Source organism: Podarcis cretensis, assembly GCF_951804945.1.
Source record: "Podarcis cretensis genome assembly, chromosome: 3".
Taxonomy (NCBI): domain Eukaryota; kingdom Metazoa; phylum Chordata; class Lepidosauria; order Squamata; family Lacertidae; genus Podarcis; species Podarcis cretensis.
The window spans coordinates 102,181,912-102,206,006 of record NC_137172.1 but is presented as its reverse complement, the minus strand read 5'-3'; the positions used below and the strand labels follow the sequence as shown (position 1 = coordinate 102,206,006).

Sequence of the window (24,095 nt, the reverse complement as noted above, 5' to 3'; positions counted from 1 at the left end):
TCAGACCAGGTCTCTCCATGGTTTTAAGTTTGGTAATAAGTTGCAATTCAGCAGCTTCTCTTTCCAGTCTATTTCTGAAATTCCTTTGTAATAGAACAGCTACTTTGAGATCTTGTATAGAATGTCCGTTTATTCTTTGGCGTAAGGTTTGGCCTGTTTGTCCAATATAGAGAGCTGAAGGACACTGTTGGCACTTGGGAGGACACTTGGGAGCTGTATGTGATGACTAGAGGTGTTCTGTTATTTTCTTTTTTGGGTCTGTCTTGCAGCAAGTTCTCTCTGGGTATCAGTCTGGCTCTGTTGATCTGTTGTCTAACTTCATCTGCTGGGTATTTTAGTTCGTGTATGCCATCAAATGCCAACAGTGTCCTTCAGCTCTCTTACGCCAAAGAATAAACGGACATAAATCTGACATCAGGAATCACAAGACAGAGAAACCAGTAGGAGAACACTTCAATCTCCCAGGACATTCTATACAAGATCTCAAAGTAGCTGTTCTATTACAAAGGAATTTCAGAAATAGACTGGAAAGAGAAGCTGCTGAATTGCAACTTATTACCAAACTTAAAACCATGGAGAGACCTGGTCTGAACAAAGACATTGGATTCTTATCTCATTATACATGACAAAGCCATTTTTCACCTTCTCACCCCTTGCTTTTTCCTGTAAGACCTATTGCAGTCGTTAAGAGTCGTCAACAGGCTCATCACAGCTATCTGCCAATCACCCATTCCCACCACCCTCCTGAGTAATACCCCTCCCCACCTTCTCACTATATAGAAGGGTCTGGTGACTTCTGTTTCAGTGTATCTGAAGAAGTGTGCATGCACACGAAAGCTCATACCAAGAACTAACTTAGTTGGTCTTTAAGGTGCTACTGGAAGGAATTTTTTTATTTTGTTTTGACTATGGCAGACCAACATGGCTACCTATCTGTAACTGGAAATATTAGCTAGAGGTAAGCGTTACAAAGGTGACTCTTAAATTTTAAGCATGAATATAGATATTAATTATTAGTCTGATAAATAGCTTGACAGAGATTAGATTCGCCAAACATCTTTACGTTTGCCTATGCAAACATTCTATTACCTTGTAGAAGGGCAATAACAATTTTCTGTGAGACTAGGGCTTATTAGAGTATGTAGATGAAGTCACCAAATAGTCCCTTAATGTTGATATTCATCTCCTTTTAATGAGCAGTCCCAAACAAGCAAGTATACCGATAAGCATCAATAGTAATACTTATAATTGGGGTAATCACTTTTCTAAAATGTTAATGTGTGCAAATTTTTGGAAAGGCCAGATTTCCAGCTGATGATAAATATTCAGGACCAGCAATCAGCCACAGGGTATCTTTATTCTGTGGTTCAATTTCCCTATTTATTTCCACTATTTGTATGCAAAGCTTCCTGTAATTTATATGAAAAAGAGGTAATTTATTGATGATGCCAAATGAGTTTCTGAAGCTTATTTATACAGAATGTGTTTTGAAAGGCTGCTGGTTTATAACACCTGCAGATGTTACGTCCTGGGCAGGATTCTGATATCAGTAACTTGACTATTGCTCTTACCTGCTATCTGCAAGGTTAGATCAAACCTTCTGACTTTGTGTAACAGTGGTCCATTCCAGTTGAAACATTAAGCCATAGTTTAGTGCTACGTGAAAGTGCAGAACCTAGACTTCTGCTCTAGGGCATTGGAATTTGCTACCACCAGTCTTAAAAAGGAGATTAGACAAGTTCATGGCTATCAATAACTACTCGTAATGATCACTGTATGCTACCTCCATGATCTGAGCTAGCATGCCACTGAATACCATTTTCTGGGGAACAATAGAGGAAGAGGACTGCTACCTTTGTGTTCCACTTTTGGGCTTTCTTGGGCATCTGGTTGGGCGTTATGGAAAACAGGATGTTGGATCAGATAAACCTTTGATATGATCCAGCAGGGCTTTTCTTACATGTTTTCCTTTACCTCTTCTCCTGTGGGACTGCAAGGAAAAATCAGAAGCATCCGCATGCTGTTTTAAACTATTCATGGTTTGAGCTTGCCTGTTGTGCTGAAACAGGTAACTGGGGGACAGGGAGATGGACTGCTTTTCGGAATTTGCAAGGAAGTCTAATTTTTAAAAACACAATGGTCAATGGTTCTACTTCTGCTTATATTTTCAAAAGGAAAGAGCCTTAGCTAGTGTGATGGGATGATGAGCTGCTTGTGCGTAAAAGCTTAGTCCCTCAGAGTTTGCTCAGCTTAGCAAGACTCTGTCTTTAGCGGAGCCCTTAAGCGTGGCTCCCTCAATCGCTGGCAGAATCCGACAGTGGGCGTTTACGAAATCTACTCCAGCATAAAAGCTCCTTGACGGAAACGCGTCGTCTGGATTCTCGGCGCGACAGTTTCCGGCGAGGAGTGGGTGTACCTATGGGAGGACCTGAGACTTCTCCGCTGTTATCGCTGGAAGACTCCCTGAGCCATTCCTTCGTTTCTCTCTCTCCCCCCCCCCCTGCTGGTGCCTTCCTCCGCTGCTGAGTCTCTCCTGACTTCTGAAAGACCCTCCACCTCCTGCCTTTCCGATGGCAGTTCCCTGACAGCTAGAGTCCAAAATGGCAGTGATAGCTTTGCATGAATCATGGCTAAAGAATCATGTCTTAAATTAATCTGGAATATAATAAGCCTTGTTTTTCAGCACGTTACGCAACCAATTTAGGATCAGACATGAGGTGATAAATATTATTATTTTTTAGAGAAAAAAAGGTTTCACTAAGTAAATACGAAACCAAATAAGTTAGGTTTGTGATGTGCATGTCATATTCATTTCTGTGATTAGAAGGAAACACTGAAGATTAGTTTAGCATATTCTTTCTTAGTTTTGATGTGAATGTTTTTCTGTGCTCTCACTCTTTGTGCAACAATTGATTCACTGATGAAATGTCATCAGACGTACTTCCCTCGCCCACCGTTCTGAATTGCTGCAATGAAAATGAATGGCAATAAATCACCATATCTTATGAACATAACCTGGACAAGTACTGATTTAATAAGAATCTTGATTTCGTCTCTTGATTTGGCCAGCAATTTTTAATGTGCCAGTTCTAAGCAAGTTTACTTGAAAATCAGCTCACTGAAATCAATGGCATTCACATCTTTTTAAAATGCTAAGTGTCAGGGTGCTTGACTGCACTGCCTGGTTCATTGTTTTGTTTTTTTGTTTGCAGAAAAATACTTTGCTTTCAGATAGATCTATCAATACAAACAAACATCCCTCTAGAACTTAATAGCTTTTTAACATCTCTGTGTTAGTGAAATAATTGCAGTGTGGGTAGCTTATAATAATATAATTGAGCAGCTAGCTACACAGAAAGTTGTGCAGAATACACAGCCACTGCAGGCTCCTTTGACTGCTGCTAATGCTCTTGTGTGTGTTGAACAAAATAAGTTTTTCTGTGGGTCAAGATGGAAGAAGAAATAGCATCAAAGGGCCTTTGTGAAGCATTTGAACATATGAACAAATTCTGTCTACTTTTGTTATATTTGCAAGGGTTTTGTTTCTGTTTTCTGTTATGTTGATATTTTCCCACTCCCTGTAGTAAGTGCAGTGGGGTGGTATTGTGTTTGGCTCTAAAAGAGCAAAAAAGGCACTTGTACACATCATGCATCTGCTTGGAGCAGGCATAGGCAAACTACACCCTCCAGATGTTTTGGGACTATAACTCCCATCATCCCTGACCACTGGTCCTGTTAGCTTGAGATGATGGGATTTGTAGTTCCAAAACATCAGGAGGGCCCAGTTTGCCTATGCCTGGCTTTGAGCAATCATATGCCATTAGTTGTGGTTTGGCCTCTTTCTTCTCAGTGGCTCATTCCGAGTTTTCTTCATGCCCACCTACCCTGGGTATGCAGTAAAGCACAGTATGGTTTCATAATTGGCTGAATTGTTTGTTGTTTAGGGAAGTTTTTAATGACTGATGTTTTAATGTATTTTTAATCTTTTGTTGGAAGCCACCCAGAGTGGCTGTGGAAACCCAGCCAGATGGGCGGGGTATAAATAATAAGTTGTTGTTGTTAATAAGTTGTTGTTGTTGTTGTTTTGCTCTTAACCCATAGTGACAGGTTTGTCACTTCCTGCCAATCTCCTACCTTGAAAAATACCTGTATGGTTTGATCCACAGTGTATCTCCTTTGTTGTAAAGTTAATGAAGCTGTGGGTCTAGAAGATCATTGCTAGGATTCCCACTTCTTTATTCTGAATGTGCAACTACCTCTTTCCATTCTTTATCTTATATTAAGATATTAGGTTGCTGCTTAAGAGATAGGTGCGCTTCAGTAGCATTTTAACAAAACCTATTTCAGATGCTTAAACCTTTTTCTTTCAAATGCAAAATGGTTTGTTGTATTTATTAAATACATGTACAGTCACCCCAAATCCAGCAAGAGTCACCCTTACACAAAGCACTGGAATATCCTGATGTTTCCCACTGTACAGCTGAAGGCTCTTACTCTGGCCTTCCTGTAAATTGAGCACACCCATATTTTGGGTAAGAAAAACAAAATACAAAATGGACATACGATATCAGTGAACAGATGGGGAAACTGTCTTTGAAGAAGAAGAGAATTGATAATAGCCTGATTTGCTAGGCATAGCAGTACAAGTCTTTTTATGTTTCAGATGAATGACTATGGCTTAGAGTTTGCCAAAGGCACACCTAGAATCTTTATTTACCCATAGTAAAGGCATACATTCTATGTGCATTGGTATTTTAATCAGATTGCACACCCCTAGCTACACTGTGACACCAGTTTTTAAGACCCATGGGTTTGTAATGTAAACACTTAGCACAGTGTGATGTTCATTGTCTCAAAATGGTGAGGGGGAAGAGGAAAGAATATTGCATTTTTGTTTTATGCAATAATTCAGTCTCGGATTGATTGCAATAATGATGCTGCCTTTAGTGCTAGTTTTGATTGACAGCTATTGTTTTATGGAAGAAATTAGCCATATCATCAGGTTATTTTCTGTGCTACAAGGAATCATTAGCTGTAGAAAAGCCCATTTAGATTAATGGAAGAATTAATTAAATTCTTGAGTCAAAAGAGCAACAAACTCTACAAGGAGTTCATTAAAGTTATTCTCAAATTTTCATCAGTCATAAAAACAAAATGATCTGATAGAGGAAACCAAGAATTCACACACAAAATGTGTGTGACTTTAAATCTAGTTTTATAATACATTTCCAAATTTTTATCTGCTTTTATTTTAACTAGTTCAAAACAAGTAGTATAAGAATCTCTCAATTTCTAGCAAAAATTCATGTAGTACCTATACTGTAGTTGTTCCTGGCCTGTAAACAACTTTTTGAAGTACTTCAGCTGTCCATGATTGTGCTACAAGTTGTATGTTAAGTGCTTTTTTATCTATCTGTTTCTTAAACAAGTTTCAATTTCAAGGACTAAATGCTTAAGGAGTGCCAACTGCAGTATGGGTAAAATTGCATTCTGATGGCGATAAGACAGCATTATCTTTTTACTCCCTCCCTAGCTCCAAAGCAAGTTTGTTAACACGAGTGTCCCCAATCTGTTTTCATACTCCATACACATGCTGCATAACCAGTGCTTTTTTTTTTCTTAAAAACAACAACGACGACGTTTAGGGGTACTCTCATTTTCCTACTCATAATGAAATACTGCCCCTCAATGAGGCCAAACCTAGATTCACAAAATGTTTAGGGGTATGCGTACCCCTGCGCCCCCCCCCCCAAAGTACTATCCGTAACTTATATCTATGTCCTGAATAAACTATGGCCACAAATAAGTTTTGTGCCTGGATTTTCATTTTTTTAAATATGGCCACCCTAGACAATGGTCTAGCATATCCACTGCCACACCTGCAGATGTGAAGAAGAAGAAGAACTGTGTGTCATCACCATATTGCTGACAACATACTCCAAAGCTCCAGATGACCCCACTCAGCAGTTTCATATAGATGTTAAACAGCAGTTGCAGAGGGGGAGACTCGAATCCTGAGCAACCTCATATTGAATGCTCCATGGGGCAGCACACCCCCAAGCATCACCCTCTAGAAATGACTATCCAAGTAGGACCACAACTACCACAAAGTGGTGCCACCCACCCCTAACTTGGACAGCTGCTCCAGAAGGATAACTTGGTTGATGGTATTGAAAGCTGCTGAGAGGTTGAGGAGAATTAACAAGGACATATTTCCCCTGTCTCTTTCCCAACAGAGGTCATCATACGGGACAACCAAAGCAGTTTCTGTGCTAAAAGCAGGTCTAAACCCCAGTTGAAATGGACATGACAAAAATTTCTACATTAGGGCATGCTGTTGGAAACATGAACTTGTTATTCAGATTTTATTGGGTGAAGTTAACTCCCCAATCATTGGGATTCTTAACTTTGTGCTGCATTATGTATGGAAACACATGCCAGGATTTGTGTTGTAGACAATCATGACAGAAGAAGATATTTCCAGCTCACAGTGGCAATCAAAGGAATCTATTAAAATCTCCTAGATTCTGTATGCAGGGAAGGAAGGTAGTAATAGCCTACCTCTGGCTTCTGTTATTGATACATTGATCTTCCTTTCTCCTTACCTGTTTGAGTATTCCTTTGAGAAAAATAAATTGCCAACCATCGCAGTATTGACTGTCCCTGTTGGACAGCAAGAGGAAATCTTACCCGTCATTCTGATGTTGACTTTACAGAAAGGGAATTGTGCAAGTTCAGAACGCATTAAGGAGTGTTATCAAGGTGATTTTAAACACCCAAGTCTATATTTGCGGTTTTAGTCTTCTTTCTTTACACTGCCTCTTGAACTTCTTGCCACACCCTTGATTTGTTATCGCTGTCCCCCCACTGTCCTCATTGTCAATGGTGAGCTCCCATTGCTGTGCCCCAGCTTCTGCCAACCTAGCAGTTTGAAAGCATACCAGTGCAAGTAGATAAATAGGTACTACTGCAACAGGAAGGTAAACACTGTTTCTGTGAGCTCTGGAATCACGGTCCTTCGTGTGCCAGAAGCGGTTTAGTCATGCTGACTACATGACCCGGAAAGCTGTCTGCGGACAAACGCCGGCTCTCTGGCATGAAAAGTGAGATGAGCGCCACACCCCATTGGCACCTTTGACTGCACTTAACTGTCCAGGGGTCCTTTACCTTTTACCTTTACTATAGGACTAGGTGCCAGCAGCAGCCAGGAGTGCATTCATCTGGGATATCTGCCACCCTCTTTTCCTGTGAAGCTACACTAGCCAACCACTGAAAGCCCTAGGCAGTTCACTATTACATTATTCTAATGCACTGTAAGAGGGACTGTCTTTGAAGACAGTTCAGAAACATTAGTTGGTCCGGAACAGGAGTAGCCAATACTGTATAGGGCCCTTCAGATGTTCTTAGCCTACATCTCCATCAATGTCCCCAGCCAACATAGCCAATGGTGAGGAATGTTGGAAGTTGTACACCAAAATCAGGGAGGTGAGGGCAGAACATATCACTGATATTGTACTGTCTACACTGGTTACTAGTTTGTTTCAAGGTTAAATTCAAAATGCTTATTCTTACCATTAAACTTCTGAATAGAGGTAAGTGCCATATGCTCTGTAGATTTAGAAAATAATTTTGAGTTGGTGCTGCTGCAAATCTTCGCGCCGCAGTCTCTTTCCCAAGTTTTGTGGTTCTGTCCCAAGTACTCTCAGATTAATAGACACCTGCACAGTAGGAGAGGCAAGACAGACAAGCTTGGCTTCTACCATCCAGGTATTTCCATTTCTGCCCTCCTACACACCAGGATACTTGCCTGTTTCAAGGGACCAGATGTGTACCGGAAGTGGCTGGTTGTGCCATCTCTGAAAACAATGAAGACAATGGGAAGAATTCAAAACACTCTTGGGGTCATTCCATCAGTGCAAGCATTTCTGCTTGCTAGACTGTATGACCTCCCCTCTGCCACCTAGGGCTTCCTGCATGTATTCCCCTAGCTGGATGGAGGATCGAACACGTGAATAGTTTGTACACCAAGTTCCCTGTTCTGATCCAAGAGCTGGACTAGTGTATGCTTAATTCTTAAATAAATCAGAAAATCCTGTGTATTATCTTTTTTTCAGTAGGGGAGTTGGGACTGGATTTAGTTCCCCCATGAACCCCTTTCCCTCCACAAACAGCTGATTCTAGCTTTTCAGAGTCTTATCTTCTTGATGCAGGCCCAGCTGCTTAGTGCACACTGTTATTTCTGATCCACCTTATTCTATTATATAAATAAAGTGCTGAGAGACATGTCTCTGCTCCTTTTTCACTGGGATACTGGATGGTGAAAATAAGATATAATTTAAACCTCAGCCACAGTTCCAGTGGCTTGAATGACAGGTGAATACTTAGATAAGACATAATTATTATAAACTCTAACTTTTGGCAATGAATGAATGAATGTTGTGTTATTGGCAGAGATATACAGGTGTAAAATCAAGGGTTGCGTGGTTTCTCTGTGAAGAAGAATTGAGGGAGGGAAGCATTACGTTTCAGCGGATTCCGAATCAGTTCAACCCTCCTAAGGCAGTATTTCTAACCTCCAGTCTATGGTGTTGGATGTTTTGGTCTGCTAGCTTGCACCAGAGGCTTTTGCTACAGCCCCCCCCCCCCCCCAAGCACAGTGAATACACTCCTACTACCAGGAAAAGGATGTTACAGGGATGGGGCAGAACAGGGCTGGCCCATTCCATTCTCTAGATAGCACCTCATCTGGGTCCTGGAGCTGGTGCAGCAAAACAAACACCCCCCCCCCTTTCCACTTTTTGTCCTAGCTGGTTCAGGCTGGCAGAACTTTGAGTAATGATGTGGTTCCTCTACTCTGATTCTCTCTCGTTTGCTCTATAAATGCTCTAGATTGCTCTATAAATGTATATTTCCTTCTCTATTTTTAATTTTTAAGTAGGGTTTATAGCTCAAGTCTTAACAAGTGGTATGTAGTAGAGATGTATTTTTTTTTCTCCCCCAATACTTTTTATTTGTTTTGATCTCTCCCGTAGAAACGTATTGGATCGCAATTTCATTTCACATTTATTAAGGGTTTACTTCTGTTCACATTCATGAGTTAATTCTCATACTTGCACAGAATTTGTTCTTGATGCCAAGGAATAAGGCTATTCGCTGCAAACTGAGATTTCATAGAAATTAAGAGCAATATTTAATATACATCTGTGTGTGTGTATGCGTGTGTGTATCACCCACTAATATATATCACATTTCTTTTTTGTGAAACATAAGAAGCAAAGCTTTTTTGCGACTGGATGAAACAGCCTAGGGAATTTTATTTTGGTTAGTTGACAGTGTCGTGTAATGAATGCTAATATACTTTCAGAAATGTTAACTAGATTATAGTGCTGTGAGCTTTCTTGTCATTGATGGCAGTGATGCCTGGAAAATATTGGAGGTCACTGTAATGACGTGCCTGGATGTATGTCTCGTGCCAGAGCTGGAATGGCAAAAGTATTTAACAAGCAGGAACTGGGATGAGATCACTGGGAGAGTGATCAGTATTGACATTAATGAGTTTTATGTCCTATGCCAAAAGAGTTAGCTGACCTGTGAAGAGCATGCAGTAAGCAATTTCCTGTACAAGAGAGGCATGCTACCCTTGAAAACAGTACTTGATATTCATAAGCTGTGAATGAGAACTACAGCATGTAAAGCATGTGGTCTAAAGAATACTTTGTGTCTGGCTCTGCAGCATGGCAGATAGAGCTCTGCCAACCTTTTCCTTTAAGCCCTCCTAATTCTTCAGTAAGACATCTTCATGCCACACTATGTCCTGTTCAAGAGACTTGCACATGCATGTGTACACACACACACTTGCAGTGTGCATTATTGAACATGAATTCCTTCTGTGAGTGTGAATGAATTTCTAGATTTGCCACACCATTATATTTTGAAGCTAATTTTACTCAACAGTGAATATATAAAATGTGACCTATTACCGTTGTTTCATATGTATATACACGCCTCTGTGTGTGACTGTGTGTGTATATGTCTCTCTGTGTGCAATATATACACACATACATACATACTATTGATGGCTTTATGTATCTGTTTGTGTATTTATATTGAACTGTTCTTCCTTTCTGTCCTGCTGCTATCATTTCTTCCCTTGTGTTCACTTAGATTATGGCATGCTTAAGTCAGGGACTTTAATGTCTTTTTAATTTTGTGAATTGATTAGATCATGTTATATGCTAAAGAACAAAAAAAGTAATAAAACTTCAAAACAACATGAATATTTTAATATGTTTTGTTCCATTTCCCCCCTTTATTTTGTTTTAGCTGTAGGCCTTGCTGCCTGCCCAGAACCAGTAATTCCTAGCAATGGATTCAAAATGGGCGATAGATATATGGTGAATGATGTTTTGTCATTTCAGTGTGAGCCAGGATACACATTACAGGTACTTGCATTTTCTTTTGAAATGGTATAGTTGCTGTTCTAACATATTGGACTGGATTCATAATTGAATAGAGCAGAAACCCACAACATGGGTGCTTCCATGGTGAGAGTGATTTTTGTCAGTTCTTGCTCCCACAACTTACATCTCCTAAGGCAGTGGCTCCCATCTGGGGGTCCGCAGACCCCAGGGTGTCTGTGTAATCTACCCAGGGGATCTGTGGCACCATTCACATGACCAAAACTACCATAGAGATATCAAATCTTTCAAAAGCAAAGAGTCCATGGCTTAGCTTTTGAAAACAAACAAACATGGAGTCCGCAGTACTTTACTAATATCTTCTGCTAGATCAAATTCTTTTGGTGAAGAAAAGGTATCCTCTTGAAATATTTTCAGCTCTTTGTCTCATATGAAAAGGATCAGGATAAATAAGTGATGGTTGCTTTTTCACTCTGCTTGCTGAAGAGAACTGCATAAAGTCAAAACTTGGCATATTTTCCCCATCTCTCTCATCAACAAAAATTTGCTCCAGCAGAGGAACATCAGCAATTTTCTCTTTCATATTTTCTGAGACTACCACACCTGCAACTCTTTTATATGAAGTGATATAGCTAACAGAAATCAATTGGACATGATACTCAGAAATAATCAGAATTCCTATTAAGTTAAATAGGTCTTAACTGTTGCTAATTTTCTCTGGATTGGGAGTATGCGTTTTGCATTCAATTTAATACACTCTGCAGGAAAGGAACATGCCCTATATCAGGTCATAACCATCTAGCCCAGTACTGTCTTACTCTGAGTAACAGTCACTCTCCAATGTTGAAGGCAAAGGCCTTTCATACCATCTACTGGGGCTGATGCCAGCAATTAAAACTGGGACCTTTTGTGAGCAAATCTTTTTCTCTGCCACTAGGTTATGATCCATCTCCAAATATGACAGTAAACTGTCAGACAACTGTTGTTTCAGACATGTTTGCCTGCCTCTGTACATCTCTTTCTTTTTCAATGGACACTTGGAAGTTGTGGCTTCATTTAATTTTCCTTGGTATCTTCCTCCCTGTTCCTATTTCATTATTAATTCTGATTATTCTTTGATTTTTATTCTTTTATATTGGTCCTTCTACAAAGCAAATAAAATAGTCATTCATAATAAAATTAGTTTTGCTTGCATAATGGGCCTATCTTCTTGAAAGGTAAAATAGAGTTGATTTTCCATTTATATACCTGCTTCTCTGCCAGGGTTTCTTTTCTCTTTTTAAAGCCTTACATGCCTAATCAGACCTTTTTTGCAGTCTGTGGTTTTGCTTTTCTTAGTGGTAATTGCCATATTATGATAATGTGAGAATATATTAATGCAGTCTTCCTTGATTTATAAATAAATGTATGACCTTTCTTAGTGCAAAAATCTCACTGAGGCATAGATTCTGAGCTAGCATCAGTGCTGCTAAACACTAGAATGCAAACTGCAATATTATATTTGGTCTTCTTTTGCTGAAATCTAAATAAATAGTTTGCACATGCCAAAGTTCAAGTGAATTCTCTGTCACAGTGTTTCTGACTGCCTTTCTTTGGGCAATGCATATGTTTTAAACACATCAGCCTACACTGACAAGTCACCAGTGGACAAACATATATCGTAGCTACCAGAATATATACATTTTTGCCATAAGTATGAATATAAAATATACAGTCGTACTTTGGAAGTTGAACGGAATCAGTTCTGGAAGTCCATTTAACTTCCAAACCTTTCAAAAATCAAAGTGCGGCTTCTGATTGGCTGCAGGAAGACCCGTCGGACGTTCAGCTTCCAAAAATAGTTCACAAACTGGAACACTCACTTCTGGGTTTGCAGCGTCCAGGAGCCAAAACGTTCGAGAACTAAGCTGTTCAAAAACCAAGGTATGACTGTAATCTAAAATTAGACCACTGAAAGTCAACAAGGAGAAGGGGTTAGGAATGGCATTATACAATAAATAATCAGTGTCCACAGCAATACTACTATTTATGTATTTATTAAATTTGTTAGTATTTCTCAGCACACCCTAAGGCGACTTACAACCAACCAGACAATCAGACAGAACCCCCACAGAGATACATTAAGACCAAGGTGGAAAACATCCTGCCCATTTCTAAAAGGCTGCAGATAGTTAAAAGCCAAAGGCTTGGTTGTGGAGGAAATTTATTGCCTGGCACCTAAAGGACTACTACTGCATTGCTTTGTCAAGCACTTGGTTATATATTAGTACTACATTGTACTTCATGCTATGTCATCTTGGGAAAACACAGGGCTAGCCTTAGACCTTGACAATGGGCTTCACTAGACTATGGCACTTGTTTCAATGTTGTCATCTCAAGAGTTAGATTGTTTTACTGTGGATGTATCCAGCAACATGTTCTGAACACAATAATGATACATTAATGGTGGATTTATTCTGCTTTATTAGTTGTTCTGTGACATTTCCCCGATATGGCCACATTATCACTGTTTGAAAGCGTTGTAGCGCTACAAAAGCAGGAGGGGAAAACACACAGAGAAGATTAGTGCTATGAAAACTTAGGAGTTCCAGAAGGAGGATACAGAATATGCACTGTCTGGAAATCAAGCCATTTGACCACCACCAACCTTTTTTTTTTTTTTTTTTTTTTTTTACATGCACAAAGGGTATTGACAGTGAGATCAGACATGGCTGCTTCTCTGATAGCATGAGCTCAAATAATTTATTATAATTGTATATTTTTTATTGTCGTAACCCACCTGGGGACTATGTGGTGAAGGGCAGATAAGGAAACACAATAAATCAAATCAGCATGAATGAGCAACAAAAAGAATGTTTGCAGGGGCCCCTAAATATGATGATGTATTTCTAAACTATTTGATTGGTAGTCACCCTAATAATAAGCACACTGGGGTTAAAAATAGAGTCACAATGGAGATAGTACAGGAATACAACTCCCCTATGAGGAAAGGTTATTATTATTATTATTTTTCTTTGTTAAGAAAGAAAGAATATAGGCATTTTAGGATTTGAAAGAGATGGATAAAAATATGCATGCTGTGGATAGAAATACTTTTCATCCTTCTCTCACAATAGCAGAACATGAGATCATCCAATGAAATAGAACGGTGGTAGTTGCCTCTCTCCATGAACCCCTCCCTCCCTCCCTCCCTCCCTCCCTCCCTCCCTTCCTTCCTCTTCAAACCCACTCCCAATCCTTGGGGTGGAAAGGAGGAGTCAGGGAAGTCGGCTTTTGTGAGCCCAACTGAGTATGCTTTTCTGTGGCTGAAACTCTGTGAAATGTGAAATTTATAACCACAGTTTGTAACATTTTTGTCAGACTAACCACAACCCAACAAGGAATGGGACAACCTTGTTGTTGTTTAGTCATTTAGTCGTGTCCGAATCTTCGTGACCCCATGGACCAGAGCATGCCACACACTCCTGTCTTCCACTGCCTCCCGCAGTTTGGTCAAACTCATGCTGGTAGCTTTGAGAACACTATCCAACACACTATCCAACCATCTCGTCCTCTGTCTTCCCCTTCTCCTTGTGCCCTCCATCTTTCCCAAAATCAGGGTCTTTTCCAGGGAGTCTTCTCTTCTCATGAGGTGGCCAAAGTATTGGAGTCTCAGCTTCAGGATCTGTCCTTCCAGTGAGCACTCAGGGCTGATTTCCTTAAGAATGGAGAGGTTTGATCTTCTTGCAGTCCTTGGGACTCTCAAGAGTCTCCTCCAGCACCATAATTCAAAAGGGACAATCTTATATCCATTCATCTCCATAGGTGCCAATGCCCTGGGGCCCTAGGTGCATGAGCACCCACAAAATTCCCCATGAAGGGGCCAGGCACCCACAAATTTCTGTGCCAGGACCATGCACGCTGCATGGCACCCATGGTTCATAGAATCATAGAATCATAGAATCATAGAGTTGGAAGAGACCACAAGGGCCATCGAGTCCAACCCCCTGCCAAGCAGGAAACACCATCAGAGCACTCCTGACATATGGTTGTCAAGCCTCTGCTTAAAGACCTCCAAAGAAGGAGACTCCACCACACTCCTTGGCAGCAAATTCCATTGTCGAACAGCTCTTACTGTCAGGAAGTTCTTCCTAATGTTTAGGTGGAATCTTTTTTCTTGTAGTTTGGAACCATTGCTCCGTGTCCGCTTCTCTGGAGCAGCAGAAAACAACCTTTCTCCCTCCTCTATGTGACTTCCTTTTATATATTTGAACATGGCTATCATATCACCCCTGGTTGTGGAGTCAAGCTGGCATTCCTGTTTATCTCAGTGGGTTTTGGTTCATAGAATCACAGAATTCTGGAGCTGGAAGAGTCCCTGCAGGTCATCTAGTTCAACTCCTAGGAAGGAGAGTTGAGCTAACTGTTGGATTGCAGCCACAGCACACGTGTTCTTTTGAAAGTTTATCCATATTGAGAATAACTTGGGTATAGATTACATTTGATTTAATTCCGCACTCTCTGTATGTATTTGACGAGAGAGATTTTTTTTAAAAAAATCCTAACCAAACTATAATTTCACTAATTCTGGAATTGAAACCATGTACATTACATTGATTGGGCAATATAGTTAAGACATTATGGCACAATCCTGTTCTGCGCTCTCCACTGAAAAAAGGGAGAGCAGTCTTTAAAAAAATCTCTTTCTACACCGAACCATTGTCTGATCTTGAAATAAATCCCATCCTTTGGTAGCATGGTGAAGAATGCAAATGAGGATGTTACATTGCTCTGCAAACCTATGCAATAATTGAGTTCAGAACAGTGGTTTTGAAACAGTTTCTTAAGACATGTGGCACAACTCATTTCCCATTTTAAAAGGAATTCTAATTATTGCAGTAGTCTTTTGTTTAACCTTAATTAGAAAACTGTCATGGGTAGTAAAGTGCAGGGGGAGAGTAATTGGCAAAAGGATTTCACTAGCAACGCTGGTGTTTTCTCCTTAGAATAATTCTGCTAAATTGCCAGGGGAAAGCTGGAGAAACAGAGGACAATGATGAATCATTATTTTTTATTTTATTTTAGGGGCGCTCTCATATTTCTTGTATGCCTGGAACAGTTCGCCGTTGGAACTACCCTTCTCCTCTATGTATAGGTATGCATGCATACTTTTTGAACCATGTGTTATTAAGAATGACATAAGTACAAAACCAAAGTGTTAATTAGCAGCTGCAGTTTGTATCTGCTGATATCAAGCCCGTTTGACTGGAAAATGTCGCTTTTACACCTATCAGATGGTACCCTCGAACCATTGACCCTGATTATCCAGAATTAAGGGAAAGGTTTCTCCTTTTCTCATGTCTCAACTTTCCCTTTCATATACATGTTTTTTATTTAGTACACCTTCCCCTGTTGAATTAAAATGTGAATTAACATATTGATTCTGAAATATACTCGGGGTTGAGTGTGGATTTCATGCTCTTTATTCAGCTCATAGTAGTGAGAAGGAATGGAAGTTCTCCCAAATGTCTGCTTTATATACACTATTTACACAATGGGCCCCACATGATTGGCTAATTCCGGGATTCTCCAGTAGGCCAATCAGGTTGCGGATTTTACTTCCACCTGGAGCTGGATTGGGTGGCTCCTGCAGACCAATCAAACTGCTGCATTCTGGATCCTATTGTTCTAGGACCCATCAGACTGCTGCATTTTGGATCCTATTCAACTCAGTACATAACAGACTCATAGAACCTGCTGCTGAATGATAAGTCTCAGAATCCCCAGCAGCATGACTCATTGGCCAGGGATGATGGGAGTTGTAGTTCAACAACATCTAGTGCACCATAGTCTAGCCACCCCTGGTATAAAAAAGGTAAAGGACCCCTGACAGTTAAGTCCAGTCATGAACGACTCTGGGGTTGCGATGCTCATCTCGCTTTACTGGCCAAGGGAGCTGGCGTTTGTCCGCAGACAGTTTTTCCGGATCATGTTGCCAGCATGACTAAGCCGCTTCTGGCGAAACCAGAGCAGCACACGGAAATGCCATTTACCTTCCCACCAGAGCGGTATCTATTTATCTACCTGCATTGGCATGCTTTCGAACTGCTAGGTTTGCAGGAGCAGGGAGCAGATAGACAGCTCACCCCATCGCGGGGATTCAAATCGCCAACCTTCTGATTGGCAAGCCCAAGAGGCTCAGTGGTTTAGACCACAGCGCCACCCATGTCCTCACCCCTGGTAGAGAACACCTTATAATTGATCAAGCCAGTATTACCGTCTACATATTGCAGAAGAGTAGTGGGGATTTTGACAGTGTTGGTGATTTGCCTAAGATAACCTTGTGCCTAAGGTGATATTTGAACCGTTATTTTACGTATGTGAGCTGAATAATTTAAAATAAAATGTGCAGATTAATGCAAAAAAGAGAGAAATAATTAAATCACCCCTTTGTCATGCTTGAATCATATAGAGACCAGTATAATTTCAGTGTCCAGAATATAAAGTGACATGCGAAGAATATTTTCTGACCTGTCAATGTAATGTATGGATGGCCGTTTTATAATTGAAACTTATAAGGGGTCATTCTACACTTCATATGATGCCTGGACGTACCAATGGGTGTATGCTGTGGTTAGTGATTTCTTGCTGGAGCAGACTTGCCCAAAGGAGTCTTTTTACCTATAGAGGTTTCTCCATTAACTTCAATGTCAAATGCTGCCCTCTGCATGAAAAAGAATCCATGTGTAGAGCTGTCAAAGTGAATGGGGAAGCCTGTTCAGATAAGAGCCTTCTGTGTAAAATGTAGTGCTCTGTGTTGGTTCAAGTGTACAATGTAGTGCTCTTCAGTTACATGAACATTGCATAAGTAATACATCATTCAATAAACCATGAAATATAATAGCATTATTTTATTTTATTTTCAATAGCCAAATGTGGTGGGACACTGACAAATATGGCTGGAGTGATACTGAGCCCAGGGTTCCCAGGAAACTATCCCAGTAACCTGGGCTGCGTGTGGAAGATATTATTGCCTGTTGGATATGGTAAGAATCTTGATGATGATGATGATGATGATGATGATGATACATTTCATCTCAACCATAGAATTTTTGATCTCTCTGGCAGTTCCCTAACTTCCAAAACAATGACTGCCACATATTTCTTCTTGTCTGTCTGTCTATCTAGACACATAGATAGATCTATATAGGCTTCATACATTGGCACATTGTACATTGGCCATGGGCACATTGTGGAAAGGTGAACAGTATAACAATAATATAGCCGCTGCTTTTGTGTGTTGCTTTATCCAGAGAAAAAACAGTTTTATGATTGAAATTGGAAATCCCCATCTATTCTCCACCCACTTGCTACTTCTTTTTTCTCATACAGGAGTCCTCCACAGTCACCGCCCCCTATTCTACCAGCAGGGCTCAATACAGGGAGAGTTGTTTGCATGTCTGATGTTAAGTGTAGGGAGGGAGGGATGGATCAGGTCTAACATTTACTTTTAGTAAAAAAGCATTGTTTGTGAAATCTCTCTGCCTCATTCTGAGTAGTTTTAAGTTGGAATGGTGGCTCGAAATAAAACACTTAACACCTAACTCAATTTGATCTGTCCTTTCTCAGTCCTCTAACAAGAGGCCAGGCTACTCACTTTGCATTCCTTTCCCTTTTCTTCAGATGTGTTTCCTGGTAATCTATACATTATTCATGAGGAGAAGATAATAAGGCTATATGTTTATCATCACAAATTAGATTGAAAAGTCCCAAACGCTTCTTATCCAAATAATTTCATGGGTAGCTAGAACTTGTTTACAACCTTCTTGGGCTCATTAACAAATTGCAGCTGTGCCTTTAAGGGAATGCATCTTAGTATAGATAATAATTAGGATGGTGTGATTCTTGCAGATAAATAGTCCATTGAAAGAAAGATAGGAGTCTGGAACAAAAGGAAAAGACAATTTCTCACTATTAAAAAAAATAGCAAATTATGAGATTTTGGCTGTATACACATGTAGCTGTGGCAGTAAGTCTTGTACAATTAAACAGGGCTTCTGAGTAGACATGTATAGGTCTGCACTGTTAGCTAATTAAAATTGGCCTGTTGTTGAACACTTAGCTAGGTATTCATTTATTTTATGTATTAACAGCTTTCCTTCCTTACATGGATTTATGTAATATAATACACTAAGTAAAGATAATATTATGTGCTCAGCTAATTAGTTAAATTAATCAGTTTGGTTATTATAAATCCAGCTATAATGTCAGGTTCTTAATAATTAAGCTTGTTTTTAAAATAATGCCCTGCTTGTATTTTAGGGATTTGTATAGAGGTTAGACACTAATTACTTTGTGGATAATAGAAACTGTATGGTTATAAAAGGTACCTATGTTGCAATATAGATTCCTTTTGCTATATATATATATATTACAACATTATCTGTCTCTTGGACAGCTTTTATTAGGGATCCCATTTGCAAAACACATGAGCTTGCATCGTAGCTTCCATTTTCTGATTACTACGTAGTTCTGCTCATGGAACAGTGGTTTTACACCTCTCCTGGAAATCCATTTCGGGTGGTTGGGGGGACTCTACAGAGCAGCATGCCCCAATGCTGTGGTTACAACAGAACTGTTAGGTAATATCATTTTTATTACTTTTTTCTCCCTTACAGGGGCACATATACAGTTTCTGAACTTCTCCACCGAAGCTAACCATGACTTCCTTGAAATCCAGAATGGTCCATATCACACTAGTTCTATGATTGGCCAGTTCAGTGGAACAGACCTCCCGCCATCTTTATTAAGCACAACACATGAAACTCTCATCCATTTTTACAGTGATCACTCGGAAAATAGGCAAGGATTTAAACTTGTATATCAAGGTGAGCGACCGGTGACATAACCTTTATTCTATAATTTGAGGACTTAAATAATTGTCTTCTCCTATGTAAATCTGACAGAGTGTTAAGATCATATTCTCAGCCCCTTCTCTTAGGTTTGCATGCCATCAGGTGACTGGTTCCCAGCGAGTCTCTTTTGTTGTTGTGGCCCATTGTCTGTAGAATTTCCTCCCCGGGGAAGCTTTCCTGGTTCTATACCTGTTTTCTTTTCATTGCGAGGTGAAGACCTCTTTCTCTTTTTTTCTTTCCTTGGGCTTGTTAGATTTATGCATGTTGGAATTTGTTCTGTGGCAGTTTTTCCATTTTGCCTTGGTGCTTTGTATTTATATTATTTTATTTAAAATGTGAACTGGTCTGGACAATAAGTGTCCTATTAAACATTTCATAATTCTCAACGCTAGAAATATATGTTTTTTGTGATGTGTTCATTTATTAGCAGTTTGCTTAATGCCCAATGATTGGAAAGGAAACTAGAGTGTTTTCAGCCTTCTCTGGATTGTGGCCAGTATTGGTATGGACATAGTTAGAAAGCCACAGTATTTTTCGGAGGATAAGTGTGTAACTGGGGAAAGTTTTGAATGGAAATAAATGTAATAAATACTGTTAAGCTCATCTGGGTCCCAAGTCAAAGCTTATGTGTTCTCATTTCCCAGGCTTTTGGCTCTTAATTTGAAGGATGGCATCACAGCCTCTTTTAGTGAAGTGGGACCTTTCGTCCTTCTTTTTGCATTTGCTGTGTTTTTAGCCTTTTAGTGGTATTTCTGTGCTTTCAGTTTACAAAGGTAAAGGGTAAAAAAGGTAAAGAACCCCTGGACGGTTAAGTGGAATCGTGGCGCTCATCTTGCTTTCAGGCTGAGGGAGCCGGCATTTGTCCACAGACAGCTTTACAGGTCATGTGGCCAGCATGACTAAACCGCTTCTGGCGCAACAGAACACCGTGACAGAAACCAGAGTGCATGGAAATGGCGTTTACCTTCCTGTCACAGGGTACCTATTTCTTTACTTGCACTCGCGTGCTTTCGAACTGCTAAGTTGGAAGGATCTGGGACAGAGCAACAGGAGCTCACTCCACCACCTTTGACTGGACTTAACCGTCCAGGGGTCCTTTACCTTTCACTATATAATATACAACAAATTTTTGTTTTATAATTAGCATGGGTTGAGGGATACTTTTACCAATGCACGTTCCATGTTTTATAAGGTGTGTTGGTGTCTTTTTTTAAAAAATATAGTATGTCTGATCACAGTTGGTGCATAAAGTTTGTATTATGATTTTTTTCTGTTACTTGAATTATGATTAGTTATTTTTGCCAAATTCCTGAGGTAGGTTTCCCCTGAATCATGTTGGGCAATTTACCATTTCATTAAAGTTCCCTATTATTTTATCCAAACCATTTTGATACTTCCTCTTGTGTTGTTTCTCTCTCTGTGTGTCTCTCCACCCCCACCCCTTTTTGTATAGTACAGCCTCATTCATTCCTCCACTCTTACTCTCTATGCTAACTTCAAGCTGGCTGCAATTGGAGAATTTACTGAAATGAATAAAAATGCCAAACTCCTTGAGACCTACCTTCTTCAAGGCCAAGGACATTCTATGTTCTGTTAATTCATAAGGGGTTTATGCATGCTGAGAAAAAAGGACAAGAAAGGGTTAAGTTAGGTGTGCTCGTTAATTTGGGGTGTGCTTGTCCTGCACCTGCAACTAGTTAAGCATGTGAGAGTTAGTCAGCTCAATCTAAAGTATAAATACACTTGTGTTTGAAGCAAGTTTGTTCTTAGCCCCTGCCCCTGGCCAGAGCCTAGTCTGTGTTGGAATGTTGCAAGGAGACTGTATTCTGTTGGAAGGAATGTGAATTATAACTGTATGTAACCTACAAGGTATGGAATGGCTTTATGCTACCAGTAAAGGGACTGGCTCTACCTAGAACTGTATGGTGTTTTTCTGTTTCACTGACACTCTCTGTTGAATGGGCACTCTGCACATGCCCCAACATGTTCTGCATTTAATAATAATGTTATTATTTATACTCCACCCATCTGGCTGCGTTGCAAGTCTTTTCCTCCTTGTTCTTGCTTTTCGGCAACCAGCTGTCGTGTTGTCCTGGTGTCTCCTTTCATCCTTCTATATGGGTTTATGGATGAAAGGGGGGGGGGAGAGAATGTGTAGTGGAATGATAAAGGGCAGGCTGATCATCCTTTGAAAAGCTGTGAACATAGGTAATCGGATTATTGCTTCCATAAAAAGCAATTTCAAAAAACAGTGAATAACGCTTACTTGTAATTTGCATCATCAGCATTCTTGTGTAAAAAACACAAGGAGAGTCCTGCTTGATTTGACCAAGGTTCATCCAGTTCAGTATCCAGGCCAATCAATTGTCTCAAGGAGCCCACAAGGAGGACATGAAAGCAATATTACCAGTTGTTCCATGCACCCCAGCACTAGCATTTAGTGCAGCGGTTCTCAACCTGTGGGTCCCCATATGATGTTGGACTAGCGAGGCCAGAGCTCGGGGATGATGGAAGTTGTAGTCCAACAACATCTGAGGACTCACAGGTTGAGAACCGCTGATTTAGTGGCATGCTGCCTCTGTACTTGGAACTTCCATATAACCATCATGATTAGTAGTTGCAGCCACTATTAGTGTTCACTCCATGAATCTATGCAACCTCCTTTTAAAACCATCTAAGGTGGTGATCATCACCACATCTTGTTGCACAGTTTGAGAATTATCGCGCAAGAGTGTGATAGACTTTGATTAGCCTGCATTGTCAGGCATTCTAGGTGGTTATGTTGCCAATAAATGACTATTGGAGAACCTTCATGGTGCGACAGGGAGAGAATTACTGTTCTGGCATTTACGCAGTGCTCTTCAGTACTTAAGGAAATGCAGTATACCAGAGAGGAAAGCCTTCCATTGATTTATCTAATATGTGAATGGCTTGCATTGTACTGCAAGACGGTGTTGCATTGATTTGTAAGTAAGGTGGTGAATTTTCAAGCTTTGAACATGATTTATATAATATGGGGCTAATTAACAAGTCATGAAGCTATCTATAAATCATGTTGCTCATTTTTTGTGTGTCTCGGCACTGATTTATAAGTCAAGTCATTCATTTGATTTATATATCATGTCTTCGATTTACATGCCTTTACAGAGGGCAAAACTGTGATTTGGTGATGCGCCTGTCCTAATACAGCATTACTGGGTGAAAACTGAACAAACTGAAGCATTAGCAACAAGACATTAACAGCAAGCAGACATTGGGTTAATATGTTTTTATCTGGGGGTGGGGTGGGGAGAACAGCAGCAAACCTGAAGCCTGCAGCAATGCAGATGTTTATCAGATAACTGCTATGTTTCTGTTAAAAAAAAAATGCTTCTCTAATAGAGGAGTAGTTGTACGATGACTATTTAAACTTTTTACTCTAAAACTTGCAAGTCAACATGGTGAACATATGAAATGCATTAAAATAGTTCCAGCTAGGTGGCATCTGTTGCGTTGAACAGAAATATTGCTGTCACAGACCTTAACTATATACTACAAATTCCTGATGCTTATTGTATATAATTTGCCTTATGAGGAGGAGGAGCCTTGTCTTAAAATATACTATTTTCAAAACATTTCCTGCCAATAGGAAAAAACTTGAGCTGGTTACCTGCAATGTTGAATATAGGGAATCATCATCCAAGCATTTTTCTCCCTTTCGATTCTGAACCAGTGTAACTGTTACTTTAAAAAAATTGTCCCACATTTCTTTTTCTTGCAGCATATGAATTACAAAATTGTCCAGATCCTCCTCCATTTTTCAATGGATATATCATTAATTCCGATTACAGCGTGGGCCAGTCAATATCTTTTGAGTGCTATCCAGGATATGTATTGATTGGTCCTTCTGTTCTCACTTGCCACCATGGGATCAACAGGAACTGGAACTACCCCTTTCCAAAATGTGAAGGTAAATTTTGCTCATTGTAATAATAGTTGACTCTTAGTATTCTCTCGACATTATATATTCAATGAAATGAGATGGAAAATTGCAGAAAACCCTATGCATGAGGGCTGAAAATGATATCGATCACTAATAGAGATGTTCCAACATCCACGCATCACTTCAGTTCATAACTGGGCTCAAGAAACCAAGATGCTCCTCTCCAAAATTGGGGAACAGCTTGGTTTATTACACATTGAACTCCTTCATATCCCAGATGACATAATTAGGTAAACAACTCCCCTTTCTCACATTTCTCCATCAGCCTCCAAATCCTCTTCCTTTCGCCTACCTGGCCACACCTGTAGCGCATGGGGAAGTATTTCCTCCACTAGACCTAACAGTGTTCGAGGATTTCTGAAGGTGTCTTGAACCCTCGAAAAATTATGCTGTTTCATGCATGGATTTCCAAACTGGTTGAGTGAACTGCGTGTACAAATGTGTCCTAAGAACAGAGTTCACCCTCTTTGGTTCAAAAGCCAAGGCTACACACAAACTTTTTCAGTAAATGCTAAAATCTTGCCTCTCAGCTGCTTCAACACCCCTTCTCACCCTCTCCCCGCCAAACAACTGATCTGCAGATTTTAGCAGTTTTCAGATAACTTCCTTGCACATGTTTCTTTGTGTTGAAGCCCCCTGTGTTCAATTATTTGCCTGCAGTAGTTATTCAAATATATATCACAGTTCGCAATGTTGGTTGGCCTGCCCTTTGTGCACCTGGGTATATAAATTTATAAAGCGGTACTGTGTTGCCCTGTTTATATTTTAAATGTAGTTTATAACTCAGCCACATATTTCAGT

At 40.0% G+C, this 24,095-nt stretch overlaps 1 protein-coding gene across 4 annotated transcripts in view; it reads left to right on the top strand.

The window, feature by feature from the left end:
• CSMD1 (CUB and Sushi multiple domains 1) overlaps positions 1-24,095 on the top strand; it is a 991,444-nt gene that overhangs the window by 871,023 nt on the left and 96,326 nt on the right. For all 4 annotated transcript variants that reach the window (XM_079969603.1, XM_079969602.1, XM_079969604.1 and 1 more), the window contains 5 exons: positions 10,324-10,442; positions 15,483-15,552; positions 17,327-17,443; positions 19,076-19,285; positions 23,073-23,261. In XM_079969603.1, the coding sequence (XP_079825729.1) occupies positions 10,324-10,442; positions 15,483-15,552; positions 17,327-17,443; positions 19,076-19,285; positions 23,073-23,261 (705 nt within the window). The remainder of the gene's footprint in view (positions 1-10,323; positions 10,443-15,482; positions 15,553-17,326; positions 17,444-19,075; positions 19,286-23,072; positions 23,262-24,095) is intronic.